The 21,455-nt window shown below is 38.9% G+C and overlaps 3 protein-coding genes across 4 annotated transcripts; 2 read left to right on the plus strand and 1 right to left on the minus strand.

The window, feature by feature from the left end:
• Positions 1-11: 11 nt before the first annotated feature.
• On the plus strand, positions 12-7,816 carry LOC144633296 (intraflagellar transport-associated protein-like). 2 transcript variants are annotated; one of them, XM_078492156.1, is made up of 7 exons: positions 12-186; positions 1,022-1,170; positions 1,660-1,734; positions 1,853-2,096; positions 3,706-3,759; positions 4,598-4,692; positions 7,543-7,816. In XM_078492156.1, the coding sequence occupies exons 1-7, from the start codon at positions 42-44 to the stop codon at positions 7,651-7,653; spliced, it is 873 nt and encodes a 290-aa protein (XP_078348282.1). In that variant the 5' UTR covers positions 12-41; the 3' UTR covers positions 7,654-7,816. The 2 variants fall into 2 exon arrangements, with proteins under 2 accessions (XP_078348282.1, XP_078348281.1); XM_078492155.1 differs by having other exon boundaries at positions 14-186; positions 3,703-3,759.
• Positions 7,817-12,218: 4,402 nt separating this feature from the next.
• LOC144632121 (uncharacterized) lies at positions 12,219-16,698 on the plus strand. The gene is made up of 3 exons (XM_078490720.1): positions 12,219-12,427; positions 13,146-14,187; positions 16,422-16,698. The coding sequence occupies exons 1-2, from the start codon at positions 12,312-12,314 to the stop codon at positions 14,161-14,163; spliced, it is 1,134 nt and encodes a 377-aa protein (XP_078346846.1). The 5' UTR covers positions 12,219-12,311; the 3' UTR covers positions 14,164-14,187; positions 16,422-16,698.
• Positions 16,699-17,773: 1,075 nt separating this feature from the next.
• LOC144633264 (uncharacterized) lies at positions 17,774-20,522 on the minus strand. Its single transcript, XM_078492106.1, has one exon. It carries the CDS (start codon positions 20,391-20,393, stop codon positions 18,822-18,824), a length of 1,572 nt encoding a protein of 523 aa, XP_078348232.1. The 5' UTR covers positions 20,394-20,522; the 3' UTR covers positions 17,774-18,821.
• Between the last annotated feature and the right edge of the window lie 933 nt (positions 20,523-21,455).

The raw sequence follows: 21,455 nt of genomic DNA on the forward strand, positions 1-21,455 counted from the left end.
TAGTTCTCAGGCTTCAGTGAAAAGTGACAGACACAACAAACATGGCGAAAGGTGAAGGGGTCGTAAAAAGCGACGAGCATTCTGTAGATCTTGATCAGTACGCAAAAGATGCACTGGACGAAGTTTTTAGCAAAGAAGAGCAAACTTACGAGGAATTTTTACAGGGCTTTATGTTCCTGAAGAAAGGTGAGGAAAATATTTGAGTGTAAATAAAATTTCTGAGCAGTGTCATTATTTCTGACAAGGTTTTTATGTGTAACTGTAAGATAAAGAATTGACTTATTTTCTATCTAGCGATTGATAGGCACTTTAAAGGGAGGTAAAGATGAGTTAGCTAGTAGATTTATCTAGTTTATTTAATATTTTGTTAGCGTTTTATAGTTTGATCTTGTATTCTTTTAAAATGACCGTTGTTTTCCCTGAAGGGATCATCCTGGCTTTCTATATTTGGAACGGCAGAATGAACTTCACAAGTGACTTTTCTTTCGATATTTTTCTAGATTTCTGCATTCTATCGTTCCTCTGTTCCATCTTTTCTATGTAAAAAAGTAAAGCTTGGAGGGGAGTGGGGAGGGGAATGGTGGGAGGACTCCCATATTGTTCAGAGTTAAGGATTTTGATCTCACTGTTTTTATGACAGAACATTATTCAACAAACTTCCTTGTTCCTTCCTTAAGACCACCAGCCCCACCTCCCCCAGGGTGCATTCTGTGTACACGCCGCGTGGAAGATACACCAAGTTTTTTTTAGGTTTACGCCAAGGTCTTTTATTACTCATATCTATAATAAGTCATCTGTACACCAATTCAAAGGTGCTGACTACGATCGCACAACAGTACGCCACCCAGTCCACGCTGAAGATCTTTGGCGTAACGTACATAGAATGCAACCCCCCAGGCTCTAAGCTGACTATGGTATCACAGGAAACACTGTAGAGGAATTTGACTAGAAGTAATATGATAAGAAAAAACCTTATGTACAATGCAAATTTTATGGTGCTTTAAATTAAAATTCTTTACAGATGATGTCACTGGAATGAAAGCACACAGTTCTAAAAGCAACTCTCAAAATGGTACATGTTGTGATAAGAAGGCAAGCAGCAATACTGTTTCACAGGGTTTATTGTCACAAAACAGTCAGCTGTCAGAAAATGATAACATACCAGAGGAAGTAAGTGTCAATGTCCTTTGAGTATTAAATTAGTACTGTGAAAAATTTCATAAGAAAATATCAAAAAAATCAAGACTGTCAGCTTAACATTCAAAATGAGATGTAAGTAAATATCAAAATTACGTTGATTGGATTTTATAAAATCTAGCATTGTTGATCCTGTTTTTCCTGTTGTGTTCTGTGGCACAAACAAGCTACCAAGGGCTGATGATGATGACGATAACGGTTGATGTTCAGTGTTGGTGATTTAGTATAATAATTGCATGCATTGCGACTATTTTTCAAAATCCATCTTTAGACATTGTCTTTTTACCTGCTGTTTGAAGTGTACCAATCAAAACCAATACATACTGAGCCCACAAGTTCAAGGTGTATTTCGATCCATCTTGTTTGTTTAGCATGTGGAAAGATGGACATGGAAAAATAGCTGCTACGCACATAGCACTGAAAGCTGGTGTAAGGTTTAACTTCATATAATAATAATTACAGGTATTGGGACCTGGCTCAACAGCTGTTCCTATTCTGATGCGAACAGCTGACTCATCCAGTGGAACAGTTCTTCAGGTAAGAAATTATTAATAATAATTACATTTTTTATCATTAATAATACTAGTCTGCTTTTGGCTTTATTACGTATATCCCAAAACACCTAATGACTTGCATAACTCTGTTTTCATTTCAGGTTGATAATTTTGTTGACTGTGAAGATGAACTTAGCGATGATGATGATGTTGGCAAAAATGGCGATAAGCTCAACTCTTTTCTAAAAGACAATGTTCTCTCGTCTAATTATTCTCCTTCAGTTCTGTCACATTCTAACTCCTCAAATAGCAAAGAAGATGAACCTAGTCTTCAAGATCCACATCCTAAAGTTGATTTAGATGATGAAAGTCATAAAACAGCCAAAGAAATATGTTTTCTCTCAGGTACACATTTGTTGCCTCAACTGGAAAATTATGTGTGCCACTGATTTGTTGTTATTTTCGTTTTATTGTTGTTGTTTTTTTAACTTTTTTTTGTTGCACTGTGATGGCTTATAAGTGCTTTTAAGCTGTTTTGACTAATTTCTGTCATGCTTGAAGCAACTAAAAAATGTTTAAGGCCCATACTTGCCAGATCTTATCCCCGTTTCTGTAACATTAAGTGGTTAGGAGTATTACTACTCCCCCTGGTCATGATGCTAGTCCATCGCAGGATTACCCCCAGCATTATTTTGCCCATTTATACACCTGGGTGGGGAAAGGCACAATGAGAGTAATGTCTTGCCCTAAAACACATTAATAATACTTCTAGGTAGATAGGAAAGCTCTAGGTAATCTCTAATGCAATGCCAGTATCTAAGTGGATCAGGTGTCACAGGAGGTCTCGGTAAGTGGGCCTAGGACCTGAATGCTGTTGCTAAAGGCAGGGGCGGAGTAAGAGGGGGGCGAGGGGCTTGCACAGGGATCCATATTCATTTTTTCTCCAAGTCGTCAGCCGGGCAAGTATGCAAGATGACATACTTGCCCTGGCAAAATTTTACTTGCCCGTTCAAAAGTGAAGAATGGCGACCGTACAACAAGTAAATGAAAAGTTGACTTTTTTGTTATTATCACATGTATGTAACACTGTGTATACATGAAATCTTCAAGACAACGAATCTGTTTTAATAAAGTTTGATTCACAAGTATTTGTTAATGAGACTTTTTACTTGTCTACCTTGGCTGCCGGTTAACAAATTTCACAAAACATCACGCCCCCAAGCGGCTTGCGATGTTGCGGAAGCGTATGATGCGGGCACAAATGAAAGCCAGGGCCTCTTCGACTGCAACCACGGAAGAAAAGAACGCTTTTGCTCTTCTTATTCATATTTGGTTTGTTTTTCTGAAGTGTTAACATTGCTTTTTTTTTCTTTGCTGGCGGCGCCAGACCAAGATAACGGCAAATTTTGATCAAAACATCAGCTGATGCGATCGCCTCGTGTTTTCGCGGATGCAGCTGCAGTACAAAATATCAGCGGTTGAGAGCTTGAAAATTGAGCCTGCAATGATTTCATTGATGGAAATACCGCATCAGCCAAGATGGCGGCCAAAATTATGATTTTATCGCGACAGAAAGTTGCAAATTATGTTCTGTTTTCGAAAAGTTATGAATGGATGACAAGTGGTCAGAACGCAAGTAACTCATAAGAAAACTTAATAATTGTTTTTTTTTCCATTAAGTCAAACTAAAGTCGTCCAGCGGACGAGTTTATGTAATCATTTGGTCGTCCATACGATGTTTTAGTCGTCTCGGACGACCGGACGACTGCGAATATGGATCCCTGCTTGCAGCACCCCCTTAATTAATTTAACTTCTGAAGCCTTAACTTTTGGTCACAAATGTTCCCAGAATGCTTTAAGCATTATCTCCACAATCTTGAATCTTTCATGGCGGGGAGGACTTGCGCTCTCGCCACAATTTTCTTGGCCACCCCGGTCTCTTTCTGAATTCTCTGGATCTGCCCTGTATGGTTTCTTCAAAGTTTGACATTATTTTATGACTTCATTCTAGCAGATGCATCAACCCTTCCAGGGGAAGTTGATGATAACCAAACACCTGAGCAGCAAGGTAAGTGGACAGATATTTGTATTTAGTTGGTGTGTGTGAAAACTAACTCTTGTAGACTAGGACCTGAAGTGTTGAAACTGGAGGGAGAACTGATCATTACAAAGACAAGCACAACTAGATCGGAATCGGGTAGAATAATATGCATCGTCATCTGTGTTAATAGCCTGTCGACACAGGCAGATTTCAGGCTGCTATTTCATGCTGTTGACTCGCTGTTTGGTGGCTTCAGAAATCCATTTGTATTCACACTTGTGAATGTTTCAGCTTAATTCTCAGACAATTGCCTCTTGCAGGGTATGGAATGAGCGCACAAGTTCTTGGTGACTGTTTCTTAGCCCCGGGGGGGGGGGGGGGGGTACTCGAAAAAGTTTTGTACGGGGAGGCTCCGCCCGGAGATCCAACCCCTTACCCTTTTATATACCATTTTGATAGAAAAGGTACCCCTTCTGTATACCTTTTATTGCAAAAAGGCACCCCTTTCATATACCTACACGACATCACATTTACCAAAAACGGGAAGTTTTCTTGTCATTTTTATGTAGCGCTTAATAATTTAAGACGATACAGCCAAAAGTTGCGTCTGCTCGAATATTTAATGTAAAGGCTTTTTAAAATATCATTATGGAAGATTTCCCTACCCTTTCATACACCTAAATTTGTGAAATCCCTACCCTTTTATATACCTGGAGCCTGAAAAAGGTACCCCTTTCGGGCGGAGCCTCCCCGTATAGGCCATTATAGGGAGTATCCCCCCGGGTTCTTAGATACATTAGATGCCGAGCTACAGAAACAATGGAGCTAAAACATCCTGTCTGTTTTGTTTTCTTTCATTTTCCAGATGCCAGCTGTGAGGCAGTCATAACACCAAACATAAGACAACTTGAGATTTCCACAAGAATTAACAACCGTGATGAAAAGGATGATCTCATTAGGGTACTGTATAATTATTCTTTCTCCTTATGCGTTACATTTTTAAACCAAAAGCGTGAGCTCCCAGGGGGGGTTCTCCGGCTTGTTAATGACGGGGATGATCGAAGGATTTTTTGGGTTTGAAATTTTCGATTCTGGGATTTTTTTGGGTGACTTGATTTAGATAGCGGATTTTTTTGGGTATTAAAAAAGAACTTAAGTGCCTTAGCGTATTAATGGTATCATGAATAAACAAAACGAGTGTTCTTTGTGTTATGTTATTGCCCCTCCTGGCAATTTAGGGGTAATTTGACAAGGGATTTTTTGGGGGGTTATTTTGGTCCAGGGATTTGGGTAATGTCGGAAGACTTAGGGATTTTTTTGGGTTCTGAGTTTTGCCTCCATTCGATCATCCCCGTCATTTACAAGCCGGAGTACTCCCCCTGGGCGTGAGCTCTGAAGTTCCACGCATATAACACACTACAGATACCAACTCCAACTCAGTCTGATGATTGCATCATAATCTCAACTTCCATAATGACTTTTCGACAATAAATTCTGTTTGAAGACAGTCCTGATATTGTAAACCCAGCTTAATCTGGTACAACATTTCTAGCTGTATTTTTTGATTCCATACAAGCAAAACTATTGGGCTTGTTTGTCAGGGACCGCGGAGACCATTTGGAAGTGGTAGGGCTAAAAAGCTGGCTAAGACAAGCAGGCATTTATCACGCTATTTATCATGTGAAAATTCCTAGCGGAGCTCCCGTGCGCGCCAAGGCGCGCGCAAGCGAAGCATCCATAAGCAAATGGTTATCCATCGAGCCGAGAAATTTTGGGGGTCGCCGCCAGCACGGATTAGGCCTAGGGACTAGGAGGTTTCCACCCGTGGCTAAAGAAAAGAAAGGAAATTACAAACAGCAAATTATGTTCACAGGACAAGACAAAATGTAGACAATGGGTAAAATTATTCAGCGACACTACACAGCAAACGATCTGAGAACTTTATTATTCAACTGCTCTATTTTAGTTTGTCTTTTTTCACCTAAGTGTGAGTGTATGGAAACCTCGATGCGCCTTTACGCCAAAAATCCGTGGCACTCGTTCAATCGCTACACGGTTAAGTTTAATTTAATTGGTCTCTGGTCGCATTTTTCGGAGCCGTACAACGAGCAATTGACGTCATTTTCTATCGACTGGATGATGCGGACGTTTCAGTTAGATCTAAACGAAGCTATGATATGAAAACGCGTGAAAATTTATTGCACGTTGTGTACTGTTTAGGCTGAATGAGACCCGGAGTAAGAAGAGCGACATTGAACATTCTTTCTCCCACGATGTCCTCAAAAGTCATCTATATCAGTTCGTGTAATTGTGGAAAACAAAAAGCGTTTAAGAGGAGACCCAAAATAATTGCGAATGAAATTCCTTGTGCGAGTCCAGTTTGCTTGTTTCTGTTGTTTGCTGTTGGATCTGCGGCTGTCATCATCAAGAATACAATAACTTTAGCAAATAATTGTGTTAATACGAAGCTAAGCAATACATAGATCAAGTCCGCTGAAGAAAGAGACAGGACCCTGATGCAAGCTAACAACCGCCTACTGAATTGCTGAGCCTTATTTTATGACAGAAAATGTCATGATGTTTTTACTTTCTGAATGCAGTTTCGATAGACAGGATTCGTACACTTTTTCAGGCCAAAGATTCAAGGACTTTTCAAGGACTTTCCACGACCCTTCTTGGAAATTTTAAGGACTTTTTTTCATGAAATTTACCCCAAATCAACGATTTCCAGTCTGTTGTGCCATTGATGTGCTTGCTGTAGAACTAAAAAAAATCACTTATTTTGGCGGTCTTCTCATTGCCTTGAAGTCTTTTGATGTACTTTCAAGGCCTTGAAATCGAACTCCTGAAATTCAAGGGTTTTCAAGGGTTTCAAGACGCGAACGAACCCTGGATAGATTACGCGTGGGCAAGGTTTAGTTTTTTCCCATTGATGTCATTTTTAATTAAATGTGGAGCTCTGCTTTAAGGCTTGCCTATAATTATATATTACATCCTAAAATATCAACCCAACCAAAAAAGTGGTAGGGCTATAGCCCTACCAGCCCCCTCCCCCTCCGCGGTCCCTGTTTGTACAATGGAGAAGGGTAGGACCCAAAGGGAGAAGGAGGGGAATGGGAGGTGGGAGAGGACAGGAAGTGGCATTTCCAAGGTTGATTGCCTCCAGAACAAATTAGGGAAAGTTTGCAACATTTCTTCATATTTTGCAATAGAAATAGCCCAAAGAGGTGAGAACCTGTAACAGCGTTTGATAGCTGCCAAAACTCTTTAATTGTACGACAAAGTATACAGTTATTCCAGCTCGGATCGTACGAGCTAACAACGACTTACCGCTGGCCTACAGCGGGCACAACACGGGCATCCCGAAGCCCTTACAACAACAAGTCTAAAAACACATATCGTAACAGAACCAATAAAGAAGGGGACAGGAACCAAAAGAAATGGGTACGGGAAGTGTGAGGTTCAGACCCCCATGTCACCCCCCCCCCCCCCCGGGATTATACCAGTATGTACTGCACTTATCAGTCGAGTATGCAATGAGGGACCAAGTTTTACTGTAAAAACTCTGCTGTTGTAAGCGGCGACAGAGCTAGTTTCCTGCCCATCGAAAACATCTTGTGCTATTGACGTCACCAGTCTGTCAACCTTTTTAGTAATCCAACTTTCTTGCAAATGGGACTGCTGACAACAGCAGGGTTTTAACGATGAAACTTTGGCACAAATCTTCCCTTGTTGTATATTAACTGATAAACATAGTGTTTTGTGAGCATAATTACTAAATTATTATTAATTTCACCTTTTAATTGACAGGGAGATGTTGGTAGTGATGAAGTTCAGCCATTTACCCTTGATACAGACTTTGACTACGACAATGTTGCCTTGACACCCAAGTTTAGTTTTGTACCCAAGCCATCGTCATGATATTTCAGAGATGTCAACATTTTTTGAAAGAGATTTGAAAACTACCACTGTATATACACCCATAGGCCAGCAGTGTTTTTTTAACTTATACAAGAAATGTACATAATATAGCAGATTGTGTTATTTATTTATAATAAATGTGCACATAGAATGCCAAGTGTCTTGTTTGACAGTTGTAGGTAGCATAAGCCTAAAATCCTTTAGTGTGCATTGGATGTAAGATTTTTGCTTCACAACAGAATACATGTTGGTTGGCAAAGCTCTGGATAACCCATATCACTTTACAACCCTATGCTTTGGCCTGACTGATTGATCACCCACCTAACATAATTGCATTTTGGCCCCTCGTACTAAGGGGACTGCAGGTATTTTAGAGGGGAGGGGGGAAGCCCCAAGCTAAGTGGCCCATACCGCCGGAGCTAATCCTGGTTTCAATCTAGGAACATTTCTATCTCCCTTCCCCCAATGGGATGCTAGTCCATTGCAGGGTAGCCCCCAGCATTATTTGGTAAGTTCACTCGCCATCTGGGCTAGTGACCTTTAAATTGCACTCGCCCAGTCTCATAACATGTAAAAAAAGAGAAAAATTTAGCCCTCCTACTACCCCCACAAATAAAAAAGTGTACAACTAAATTGTTTATCAAGTTAATGGTACTAATCTTGCCACCATGGTGGTCAATCGCGATACAAATTGCACTCTTTTTTTTCATTAAAAAAATCACCAAGGATAGACCTTACTCCACAATAATCAAAGATCTCTTCGAGATATCGACTATTTTGCACAAAGCATGAGTAGAAGGTTTATCCTGGGAATTGTTGTTCAAACATATCATGGAAGAATTCAAACGTCTTTCAGTTCAAGCATTTTTTTTATTTTCGCGGAGGAAATGCTGTATTTGTCAGTCGCAACGGCTGGGTGCTTTGCGACTCATATACTCTGGCTTGGTTAAAAGTAGTAAACTTTGATTTTTGCCTTTAATCGAAATAGTTGTTTCTTTTCGAGTTAGAAAGATTTCTACTCAGCTTAATGCAGGGTTACCGATAAAGGTTATGCACAACAGAGTTACCTTTTGTCTCGTCACGCAATCTTAACCCCACATTGAGAAGTAACTTTCCGTTGGGATATTGCCAAAAGCCGCTTCTCTTTACGTTACTCTTTACCTTACGGCTACACATGCCATTTCTAACGACTACATTTCCAGTATTACCGTACTGGAATTCACAAGTATTGGAATTCACAAATTCACAAGTAGCCAATCAGAAGCGCGATCTACTGTCCTGATATCCTACAATATCAAGTCACTGACCTGATATGCCACGATATCATGGACACTTTCAAGTAAAGTAGTGTTACCGTACGATGAATTGAAGAGGTTTTACCAATAAAAACTGAAACTCGTAATTTAAATTTAGCTGGTGTTTACCAGTCGTAAAATGAGAAAAACTTTCCCACCAAAACTAAACTTGAGCGTGCTTGTCAATTGCCGACGACTACTAAGACATTCAGACTGAAACAATGGAGTAGGAGTTTCCAAATTTTTCACTTAATTTGGAGTTTGAAAAATTTAGAAAATGAAACTCCTGATTGGCTGCAAGTACAAAAAATGTCAGAAGAGGCACTTGATGAGTGTTGAAGACCAAAAACGTTTCAATACAAGCAGGTAAACACATTTTGCACTAAGAACCTAGCAAGCATGGCTAATTCAAAAGAGCGATTAATATCACCAAATTTTTGGCTGAATTTGGGTATGGTAAATACCGAATCGTACCTTTTGGTACGCTTCGGCGGCATATCAGGCTCGTTTGGTCTCGCCATGGGTATTTTGGCTCGACCAAACTTGCCTGATATGCCGCCAAAGCGTACCAAAAAGGTACGATTAGGTATAAAAACAGTTGCTGTTTTCTTTTCTAATGGCGATGCATTAACTTCTGAACAGAAGCAAAAACTTTTAGCGTTGACTGCTTCCAACGGAAGTAATTTCACAAAAGGCTACAAAAACATTTGTAAATATCACTTCACACCTTCACTGAATTATGTAACAATTCTAAATTGTGCAACTCAGCAGAAATAATCAATTGCCTCGAAATGAGTTCCCTTTGGTTAACTATTAGAAACGTTTTAGTGTGTGAAAGACTTGTACCAGTACAAATTTGCATTGTTAATCGTTTTAGGTTAAATTAATATTAGCGCCTAAAGAGCTGCTTGTACTAGTACAAATTTGCCTTCGAGCGCTGAACACCTCAAATTCTTAATTGGTTATGTCACGTAAGATTTGGGCTACTCACGTTTTTAATTGTTATATAACATTTAGTAAATTTAAAAGGTCACGTTTTTTCTACAAGAACGGAAGTGTTGAAGCAAACAATAGAGTGACGCTTAACAAGTCACACGCTTTGATCACCAACAGCGGAAAGTATTCCCTTAAATTAAGAAATTAAAGTAGTCCCTTGAGAGTGAACAAATATGCAGTGAGAGGGAATTAGTTGTCCACATCTCCTTTTTCTGCTTGATAACAAGCAAAAAAGTCGAAAAAAGACTGCAAGCACACTTCAAAAGTTGAAGTGAGCTTATTTAATTTTGACTGTTTTCGTACTCCAACGTAGCTTTGTTGGAGATTTCAAAACGTTGGTAAGCTATAAGCTTGTGGACAGTGTAGATTATTTTGAAGTGGAAAGTTTAAGTTACACTTAGTTTAAATAATATATTCTGGATATGTATAACAGTACTCGCCTGGGCGAGTGACCAGTGATTTGCACTCGCCCAACCGTCAGAGTGTCCAACCCTGACCCAAGCTATAATGATAAACCTCCCAGAGGAAGATTTCTACATACAAGTCACAAAAACAAAAATAAGAACATGCTGAAATTATTGAACAAGTTTTAATGGGTTTTGTACAGGAACATCATTGCTGACTCGTGCCACTTTAAAACGAATTCCAGCATCAAGGTCATGGAGTACTTGTGATTTCCTTTACAGTCCCAACTTGGTTCGACGCCAGTGACGCCTCTTGGCATTGTATCTAAAATCAATTTACTTTAAGATTAGAATTGAAGAAACTGGAGTCTTTTTGTCAAAACATAAGGCCAGTGGTGGATCTGATGGAGTGCCGGAGGGGGGGGGGCCCACCTTATTTTTAGAACAAATAGAGGTCCAAAGGGCCAAGAAAAATTATTTTTCGACAGCCAGGCCCCTCCTTACTCTAGGATCTGGATGATCCCACCCTTACCTGAAGGTCTGGATATGCCACTGCATAAGGCACACACCCTCTTGCTGGCAAAGATATTGAAGATTGAAGTCTATGAGAGCACACACAGGTCATAGGGGGAAATCCTTAGCAGTGTTTACAAAAAGTGGACTTGTTCTTAAGTTGAGCACAGTAGTATTACTGCGCCTTTTTCATAACATGTGAACTCTACAGTTTAAAACCAAACAAACAATTGCGTTTTTGGCTGCCATCAAACATGATTATGGCCACAGCCAATGAACCTTGGATAAAATTTTTAATTTGTACACGGCCCCACAAGCTTTTAGCTTAAACTTTTTTTTTTTTATATAAATTTTTTTTTTTTTTTTTTTTTTTTTTTTAAAAGAAACGAACAAAATGGATAGAAATCCACCAATCACAACCGGTTGAAGTGACTTTCAGTTTCCTAAGAGCTGCGCTTCAATGATTTTTGGCAGCGAGAAATGTAAGCTGTCGAGTTCACATTATTAAAAGGTGCAATGACACAACAACAGAAAGGCAAAAAATGCCCATTTTTTGTTTACATTTTTGGCCCAAAAAACGTGAAAAGGGGGACTGCATCGCCCCGTATCCAGGTTTCTTAGGGGTGAAGTTTCAAAGTGGCCAGTATTGTGCAGTTATTACTTATAAATGTACACTCAAATTACACAACCTAATTTTGCAATTTTTTATATTTTTATCAAGGGTGAGAAATCCCCCAGACCAGTGGATAAGTCAGGATAAAGTGCAAGCAAAACAAACTACAGTATCCAAATAGAAAGAGATTTATCAAGGGGATAGCGTTATACTTCATGTAAAGACGGGCACAGATACGTACATGTGGGTTTAAGAATGGAGGAACAGATTCTAGACAAAAGTCTCACGACATTCGAGTACAAAACGAACCTCGTGGAATCAAACAGTAATAAAATTTTACTATCTCACCTTATGGTATTTCCAGTCCTTAGCCTTACCCACTGGGGGATGGGCCTGTTCTGCTTCATTTTCTTGCCCAAAATTCTCTTGATTTTAAAGCTTTTGTGGGACGGCTAGTGAGAGGAAAACACAACTCAACGTTTGTAACATCATCACAAACATTAATCGAAATCAGAACTGTCGTTCGCCATCCTGTGGGAATCGCCAGCGAATCTTATCAAGTATATCATCTTTAATGATTTTGTGATGAAGAAGATGCTTTTATAAATGCTATCATGAGAAAAATGCCTCGAAACTTACCATTTTGAAAAGCAAGTCGATCACTCTTCAAGATGGCGGCAAAGAGAAAGAACGAGGCGAAGAGGACTGGTATCTACTGACACCTTTCCCAGAAATCCTTTCGGCGAGATTCCTCGCGCGGTGGCGGCCATTTTGAAAAGAAGTGGTTTTAGTGTCGTTTTAGTGTTGACTGTTGAGTTCATACAGTAGTTCGCAGCAATGTCCTCAGTGACGAGTGAAAAGAGAACGCATGAAGAAGTTGATGCAGAAGACCATGCTTCAAGTCCAAAGAGACGTAGCTCAATGTCGTGGAGTCTCCAACAATGGAAGTTTTGGTAAGTGTACAGTCAAACTACCAAATCGAAACTTCAACACCCCCCCCCCCCCCCCCACCACAGCAACCCCTAGGTATTTAAACTTTTGAAGCTTTGGTTGTTCAAATTCCCATTTCCTGGGGCCAACATGTGCATTAGCTAGCCAGGTGTCCTAAGGTATATATGCTCAGGGGATGATGAAGTAAGTTTTGATTTAATTGGACAGGTATAGAGCTGTTTCGAGAATAGGCTAAAGTAGAACCCCAGTAACTTGAACTCTGAAGGGAAACGAAAAACAGTTCAAGTCAGGGGGGTGAGTTATCAGGGTCGATTTAATAGGACTGAAAAGTGGGTTTAAATCCAAGGGAAATGGAAGTTTGTTCGAGTTAGCGGGGTTGTTCGAGTTATCCGAGTTCGAGTTACCGGGATTCTACTGTATATACAGCTACTTGATCAAGAAAGGTTGTCAAAATAAAGCACAAAAATGCACTAAGCAAGGCCGAAATGTAGTATGGGTAATTTCACATGAAAACAAAGACTTGGGTGAACTTTTAGAGCTAACAAGACCAGAAAAGCCAGCTGGGCTTGTTGATGAGCCCGGTTAGTGTTTTCTTTGCTACATCCCAGCCTTTTTCTAGCCTCGGGCTAACAGATTAGCAGCAATGTCGAATCCAGTCTGAAATAATGTGAATAATGCTGTTGTGAAAAGTAACAATTTTGTGCATTGCCTTTGTTCCAGGCTTGTGAAGAATTATACTCTTTCAGAAGGAAGCATGCTTACTTGTGGAGATATTATAGAACACGCTGAAAAAGAAAGAGAAAGCTTAGAAATGACAGTGGCACTACATCGAGTTTCATTGGGTGCCATTCTTAAGGACGTATGGGGTGAAAAAGTCAAGAGAGCTGGTCGTAAGCGCTGCTTCTCAAATATTGCTTGTAGACAATATCCAGTACGATCTTCTGATCTTGATTTGGCGCATGAATTTGTGGACTTAGCTAAAGATAATTCATTGTTGCTGCCAAAGGGCTGGTTCAAGATTGTAGACAGTCAAAGCAAGGTCAGCTTTGTACATCCTGAAACTTGGGAATTTGATGGCCAACGGATTTATACCGAGATAGCAATGGAATTATCCCCTGAGAAGAAAGTGGAACTCTGTATTAAGTCTCATGGATCTGTGATTACCTTGGCTGATCTGAATGTTGAAAAAATTATCCAAGATTTACCATTAAGAGTACAAGCCGAGACAATAATTAAATTTGTGGAAAGCTCTCAAATGTGTCTAGGCTACTGTTTACCTCAGGATGGTTCAATAATAACTCTAATTGCGCACAAAGTTGGGATGCTGAAATCGTTGTGCAATAATGAAATTCTGCCACAAAAAGCAGCATTTTCTTCAAAATGTCAGTTGTTTTGTAATCATGCTGTCAAGCAATGCCCTGAATGCAGCAAGCTCAAGAAAGCTGACTTGCAACGAAAGAGCAGAAGAGAACAACGAACATCAATTCATAGTAATTGCAACAAGAGGTATCTTACAAAAGAAGAGATTCAGCAGCAATTGAAAGATGAACAAAAATTGAAGCAAAAATATCTTCAAGAAATACAAGAAAATCAATCGTCAGACAGTGAGGATGATGAAAATATGTCAGAAGAATCGAATGCTCAGGAGGAAAAAGATGGAAAAACATGTCTTTTAACAATTAGACTTGGATCGGAAGTTTTCTATGAGGGAAGAGTCAACAACGCACAGCCGTTTTAGCTATCATCTATATGGAAAACCAGGGTGAGTAGTCTTAATTTGACTGTGTTAGTAGATACTCTAAAGGCTTGGCTAAACTAGGAAACATTGTTGCGGAAACATTGTTGCCGATGCAAATGTTTCCCAGTTTAGCCACACGGGAAACATAATTATGTTGCGGAAACAAAAAATGTTTTTGCCTCAAGTCAAAAACATTAATTTTTTGCTTCCCGGACACAGATTTTGCTTCCAAAATATCTGTTGCCCAGTTAAGCCACCCTGGAAACAATGTTGACTAGTTTATGTGCATGCATGACAGTTTGTACAAACAATAGCCTTCACTGGATGTGAAAATACGCACTTATATATCTCCATGGACATTATCTGTTCCAAGAAGAAAACAGTTTTCTGTTTGCTGCTTGAGGAAAGCTGTGATCTTCGAGGAGCATATAATGCCCAAGGACAAAATTTTAATATCAGTGAATTTTTGGAAGGCAAATGGAGGCTATTGTGTTTATTGTCCTTCAAATATTTTTACATAACGCCACTCATTTTCAGCGACCCTTTTCTCAAAGGTTTAAACGTAAAAGTCATTCTGTCTGCGCTCAAAATATTGTTAGGCAGTTCAAAATGTTCAGTTCCACCTCGATTAGTCATTTTTACTAGTAGCGGGTGCAAGCAATTTTGTAACAATATTTAATGACAAAAATAAAATAAAGTTCAAAAATTCAGAAAGTTCAAAGTTCCATTCAATTTAACTGTTTCTTTGGGATGAATACCAAACATGCGAAAGTAAATTGCAAATCTTAAAAACTTTGGAATATCACTTGGGGATATCATGATCATCTGATATTTCCCAGTTTTGGCTACAAAAAATATTGATGGTTTATAAAAAAAAATATTTGATGGATTATAAAAAAAAATATTTGATGGATTATAAATAAACAATAGCCTCGATTTGGCCCTAAAATATGCACTTATATTGTCCACGGACATTATCTGCTCCGAGAAGTGAACAGTTTCTGAGAGCAAAGCTTGAGGAAATCTGTGATCCTTGAGGATGTTCAAGGACAAATATCAGTGAATATTTTTGAAGCCAAATAAAGGCTATTGAGTTTATTATCCTTCAAATATTTTTACATATTAAGGCCGCTCGGTTTAGAAGATCTTTTTTAAAAGTTTTGAATGGTCGAAGTAATTTTGTCAGCATTCAAAATATCATTAGCCTGTTCAAAATATTCAGTTCGAACGTAAAATGCATAGTTGGAAACTGGGGAATATCAGGGTTTTCAAACAAGCCGGCACCCGCCAGAGTTCACCGGCTACTTGATTTTATGTCACCGGTTACTTTGGCCATGGCAATCATCTTGTGAGAAACAAGCTCAGCTTGTCACAGCCGCCTACTCTTCCAGTTGCTGACACCTACTTCAAAACATTTTGAAATCCCTGGAATATCACTTGGGGAATATCACTGGATATTCCCCAGTTTTGGCTGCATCACATGACGTGCTTAGACCAAACATGGGAGTGAAAAATATTTGATGGATTATAAAAGCTGATAGTTCCTCAACAGAAACACTGGGTTGCAAAGAAATTGAGCTTTTTAGCTTGCCAAAGCGCAAGCCGTAGCCAGGATGTACTAGCCCGAAAGTTATTTTTACTTGCCCCCCAAAAAGTTTTCATAAGCATGTGATGTTCATGCCCCAGGAGTGGGGGTACTCAGGATTTCAAGTGAGGGGAATGATCAAAGGATTTTTTGGGCTCAAAATTTTCGATTCCAGGATTTTTTTGGGTAGGAAAATTTGGCAGGTATTTTTTTGATTTAAGTAGAGATGTTTTTGCAGATTTCTGAAGATTTGTGGTAGTGCTTTGGCTGCGTAGTTCTTCAAATAAAGTTCAAACAAATGTGTTTTGCTGTTGATTTTTGAGGAGTTAATTTTTGATCTAGGGATTTTTTGGGGTTATGTTGGAAGCCCTCTGGATTTTTTTGGGTCTTGAATTTTTCCCCCATAGGATCATCCCCGTCATTTGAAATTCCGAGTACCCCCCCCCCCCCCAGAAGCAGAAGCAGAAGCTTGAGTATAATTCGTGTTAAAGAGGCTTGTGGTGAATTTTGAGCATTTTACGTTATCATGCATAGCCATGAGGCCTGTTATGTAGTTAGCTGTTGTTTTTCTTGAGTCTGATCTGACAGGTCATGGAGAATTGAGTGCTAATGGTTATTTAAATCTATGAATTTGCTATGAAAATCTTGATCATCCCATGTTGTTGCTTTTCAGGTTTTTAAAGCAAGACCCTAGGGTGCTAAGTGTTTGGTACATGTGATACAAACTTTTTTATAACAAGGGAAAATCTCTACAAGTGGTGGGTGAATTTAAGGACTTTAAGTGGCAAATCCCCACCTTTTTCCAAGATGGGAGGTGGGGAATCGTCCATTCTGGGTCTGCGAGGATGAATTCCCTTTGAACCTAACCAACTAGCAATTTGGTTGTTGTGTGAATTGATGTTAGTTTTTTGTTTCCGTTAGTAGCAAAAAAATTATCTTTTTTCATGGCAGTATATGTAAATTCATTCATCAATTCTCATTCATGTCAGGCTTCATAATTTTTGTAATATTTTGTTCCATTTATATTTCATGCATTAGTTTTCCTAAGAAATCCAGTTGTATTAATTTCCTTTGTAATACAGTTTGGATTGTATTTAGGTAAAATACAGAAAATATCATGTTTTTCCAGTGCAAAACTAGACAACTATGTTTAATGATAAAATATCATTACTGTCACGTATTATACCCACATTACACTTGATTCATTAAAATAACCTAAATCACTTTGACACTTGGTGAAAGCTATGCTTGTCTAATAATAAGTCTAATAAAACACTTTCAACTAATCTTAGAATAGGCACAGTAATATTTTTCTTCTGTTAAAGAGACTGTGTAATGGCTGAGTTCAGTCTATTAATTTTCATTTTAAGTTTTGCCAAACACCCCTGATCAAACTTAATGTTTACAAATAAAGTTCTTCTATGGAACCAAATGGCAAAATCATAGCTTCATTACAAACAAATAATTATGTCTTCCAAGCAAAGCAAACAAGATTAAAGTGAAAGATGATGTTTTTCAGTGAATTAACACAGATATACTTGGAAAAAGAAATTCCAAGTGCTCCCAAAAGAAGTCAAACCTATAAACCTATGCATCATCTTTCATTTAAATCACCAGGCTTAATATTATTTTCAATTCCATCATTGCATAAACAAGATTTCTTTTAAAAACGGTTCATCCTAACAGTTTCTCAACCCCAATCCATTTTAATATTCTTCAATTTTTGTCCATCCATACCTTCTTTTGTATTTTCTGTGTTATCAAAGTGTTCTTTCATCCTTCATTGTTTGTTTTTTATTTCACTTGATTTGGTTGTCATTTTTCTCATGTCTGGGGTAAAATTAGATGAATCAACTTACATTGTCCTTTTTGAAAACAAACTGGAATCTTGTAGACCTCATAGCAATTTGTTTTTGCATTAATCAAGGATGCTGGTGATTAAAATTAATTCACTTCACAGATGGTCAGAATTTGAAGGGCAACATATTGAAAGAACTTGCACAGGAAACGAAAACAAACTGTATTATTTAAGCTAAAGCTTTTTGACTTAGTTTTCAATCTGACTAGTTTTCAATTTGCTGAACAACAACACTTTCATTTTTAAAGTACAGAGTCCTAATATAAAAATTTTCAAAAATTATTGTCACTGTGGACTGCTTTGTAAATTCGCTTCTAACACTGATCTTGCAGTATTCATAGCATAGCACTTTGATTTGAATCAACTTAAGGAGGCTCACAACAGTTTCCAGCAATTTTCAGCTCTTATACTTTGATGGGTCAGTACTACAAATCTTTAACAGTTGTGGCTACCATAATGAGTTTAAACAAATTTCCAATCATTGCTCAGCAAGTTGTGATATTTTCATGATGATGTCACTGCTAACCATAGGAACAGTATAACCTCTTACAACACCCTTAATTTTACAATCAACATGTTAAGATGCAACTTTCTGCAAAGTTAAAAATTTTTGTGGAGTGGTTTTAGAGCCACCTTAAATTTCCAAAAAATTTAAGGTGGCTCTGAAACCACCCTGTGCATGGGTGGGTGTCTTTAACAGGTTATACTGTTGCTATGGTGACCAGTGACGTCATGAAAATAACCAAGACCTGTTCAGCAATGATTGTACTTTGTTTTGTAATCATTATCATAACAGCAACTGTTAAAGATTTGTAGTACTGACCCATCAAGAAGAGCTGGAAAGTGTTGGGAACCGTTGTAAGCCACCTTATTAAAGTGTTGGTTGGTCCATCAATACTGAGTAGTGATAAGCATGAAAGATTTCATTAAAAAAATGAATGTTTTTTCCCGTTGTGTTTTGTTTTTGTTTTTGTTTTTTTGGAGAGAATCAGTAAAATCTCATACCTAGTCCTTCTCGCACCTGAATAGAGAGAAGAACTACCCCGGTAGGATCAAGTTCAGCTTCTGTCTATACAGTATTGGTCTGAATTAATAGATTCACTTGGCTACACAAGTTCTTAGTTTTATAGAAAAATAAGTGTAACTTTGTAATGTTATCATTGACCCTAACAAAGGTGTCTGATGAAGTTCTATCCTGCTTTCACATTTTGCCAGTTATTTTAGCATATATATTTTTTGCGCTTTCCAAACAGATACCAAAATGCGACCATCTGGTGTTGTAGCTATGTATGATGGGTCTTGTAGTTTAGTAACAGTTTTGCCAGTAAAACAACCTTCCACTGTAAACTGTTGAATGCGACCATTGTTTCTGTCACACACAAGAAGATTCTGACGATTGCCATATTTCTCAACACACAAACCCCAAGGACGGGACAACTGTCCGTCAGCCTTGCCTTTTTCTCCAATCTTGTACAAAAACTTCCCTGAACTGTCATACAATTTCAAACAATGGTTCTCGAAGTCGGATACAATTAACATGTTTTTGTGATAAATGCATTCAGCGGGATTGTCGAGCTTTTCTGAACCACTATCTCCAAATTTAACCACAGGTTTACCATTCTTTGTGAACACCTGGATTCTGTTGTTGTTCCCGCATTCGGCTACAACAACACGTCCTTCACAATCCATACAAACACTTACTGGATTCTGAAACTCGCCCTCTCCTGCCCCGTACTTTCCAAAGCTTTTCACAAAGTTCCCTGTCTGTACATTGAACTGCTGGATGCGATGATTTAGTTCATCTGCCACAAGAATCTCGTCATCATTCAGGTAGGTGACAGCCTTTGGAATGTTAAACTGTCCAGGATTCTCTCCATAGCAGCCAAGTTTTCGCACAAACTTTCCTTCCTTATCGAATGTTACGATACAGTGTCCTTCACGGTCAGCTACAGCGATCAACCCTTTACTGTTAACAGCAATCCCACGTGGCTGTTGAGGAATTTTTCCTTTCAACTCTAGCTCGCCCACAACATCAAGCCGTCGTTCCTTCACCTGGACAGTGAAAGGACTGTTGTCGCCATTTATCTTTACTGTGATGTTGTAGGTGCCTGGTACTTTTGGTATAAATTTCACCTCGAAATTTCCATCTTCTTTTTCATTAACAATCAAACTGTCCACTTTTTTAGCGGGTTGAACGAGCACTTCAACGTGAAATTTACGTTGAGCTTCACTCGTCAGTTCTTCAGAGATTTTAGGACAGACCTCGAAGACTGCTTCTAAACCAGCTTGGAAATTTCCAGTCAGTCCTTCTACTGTGGACAGACGTGTATCGCTTGTTTCCATGAAACCCAGGCTTAAACTCTCAGGTGCAATGATCGAGACAAACTTCACAAATGAACTAACCGGAAGTGCTGGGACTGGGGTCTTGTTTAGATCTTCAAATCGCTGTTCCAAATTCTTGTTGCTTTGCATAATATCCAGGCTTGAGCTTCCTTGAACCAGGTTATCGGCAAACTCAACTGCTTGGTCAATTCGCTTGGTCGAGGACTGTACTTGTTTCTTGGCACCGTCTAATTTCTCCGTTCTCGATCCGCGTGTATTCTTGAGAGCGGTAATGGCCTCTTGCTCGCGTTCTCGAATCGTAGCGATCATTTGTTCGGCTGCTTGGGAAACTTCACGTATAGCGGTGTTGATATTATCTTCCAGCTTGGAAGCTGTTTCTTCAAGTTGACGCATCACATCACTGTAAACTTTTCTCTTTTCTTTCATCGACTCGACGCCCGCCATGATCTTGGCTTTCTCGCCATCAGCTGCTTTTTCAAGCGGATCAACTTTGTGATTTTTATGATCTGTGTTTATGCAAACTTGACAAACACAAGTTTGACATTCAAGACAGAAAAACCTGATTATCTCTCTCTCGTGATACTTCTGAGAGCAAAAGGATTGTCGCTTTAACAAGGCTTTGCGAGGAATTTCAGAAGATGCTTCAACTTTCGGATCATTCAGCATTCAAAACTTGTCAGGAAACATGACGTCATCGATTTTTCTTTGTGAAAGAAATTTTTGTAATTCAACAAATTTTGGCCTTAAAATATTATTTAGATATTTCTGTTGCTGTTAAATTGCATGCCAAGGCAGGAATCTTACCTTCAAAGGGAAATTAGCATTATATATGGAGAATGTTTTAATTATAAGCAACAATTTGGATTTTCGAGCAACTTTTTGGATTTTGATGCACTATTTTAGCAACTTTTTGGCATTCCAGTGGGCAACTTTCCAGCATTTTACGAGCACAATTGGGACAGGTAGTTATTTTCAGGAGTGTATTGTTCTGGGATTTACGATATCTTCTGTGAAAGATGTTTCCAACAGAATTGTCCCATAAGGCACTACAAGTAGTTTTTTTTTTACAAAACACCGGTTATTTACCTATAGACCCCTCGGTTATGCTTCCCTATCCTCACCCCCACCCCCTGCCGCTTTTAATAAAGGCCCATTTGTCCAACAAAAGAATGAAACTATTCCGGTTATAAAACCTTCCAGACTCCCCACCCCTCTCCCTCCTCCAAAAAGATCTTTTATTTCCTATCGTCCTTAGCTAGAAAGGAACAAAACGCTGTGCCATTGCAATGTCCTTGAATTTTTTTTATATACAGTTGAATCCCGATAACTCGAACCTCCAGGTCGTTTTCTTACTAATTTTACCCTCGATAACTCGAACTCCCGATATCTGAAGCCTTTTCCAATTTCCCTTGAAGATTCGACTTATCGGGATTCAACTGTATAAACTTCTATCAAGAGGTGAAACGCCTTTTCATTGGGCATGAATAGATTGTACTAGTAAATTCA

Source organism: Oculina patagonica, chromosome 12, assembly GCF_052425735.1.
Source record: "Oculina patagonica isolate OP01 chromosome 12, crgOcupat, whole genome shotgun sequence".
NCBI classification, from domain to species: Eukaryota; Metazoa; Cnidaria; class Anthozoa; order Scleractinia; family Oculinidae; genus Oculina; species Oculina patagonica.

What these genes read in the sequence shown, in the direction of transcription:
- LOC144633296 (XM_078492155.1), top strand. Translation starts at nt 42, where the DNA reads ATGGCGAAAGGTGAAGGGGTCGTAAAAAGCGACGAGCATTCTGTAGAT. An exon ending in ATGATAACATACCAGAGGAA is followed by an intron (nt 1,171 to 1,659) that starts GTAAGTGTCAAT and finishes TAATAATTACAG; the next exon opens with GTATTGGGACCTGGCTCAAC. An exon ending in CCAAACACCTGAGCAGCAAG is followed by an intron (nt 3,760 to 4,597) that starts GTAAGTGGACAG and finishes TTCATTTTCCAG; the next exon opens with ATGCCAGCTGTGAGGCAGTC.
- LOC144632121 (XM_078490720.1), top strand. Translation starts at nt 12,312, where the DNA reads ATGTCCTCAGTGACGAGTGAAAAGAGAACGCATGAAGAAGTTGATGCA. An exon ending in CTCCAACAATGGAAGTTTTG is followed by an intron (nt 12,428 to 13,145) that starts GTAAGTGTACAG and finishes CCTTTGTTCCAG; the next exon opens with GCTTGTGAAGAATTATACTC.
- LOC144633264 (XM_078492106.1), bottom strand. Translation starts at nt 20,393, where the DNA reads ATGGCGGGCGTCGAGTCGATGAAAGAAAAGAGAAAAGTTTACAGTGAT.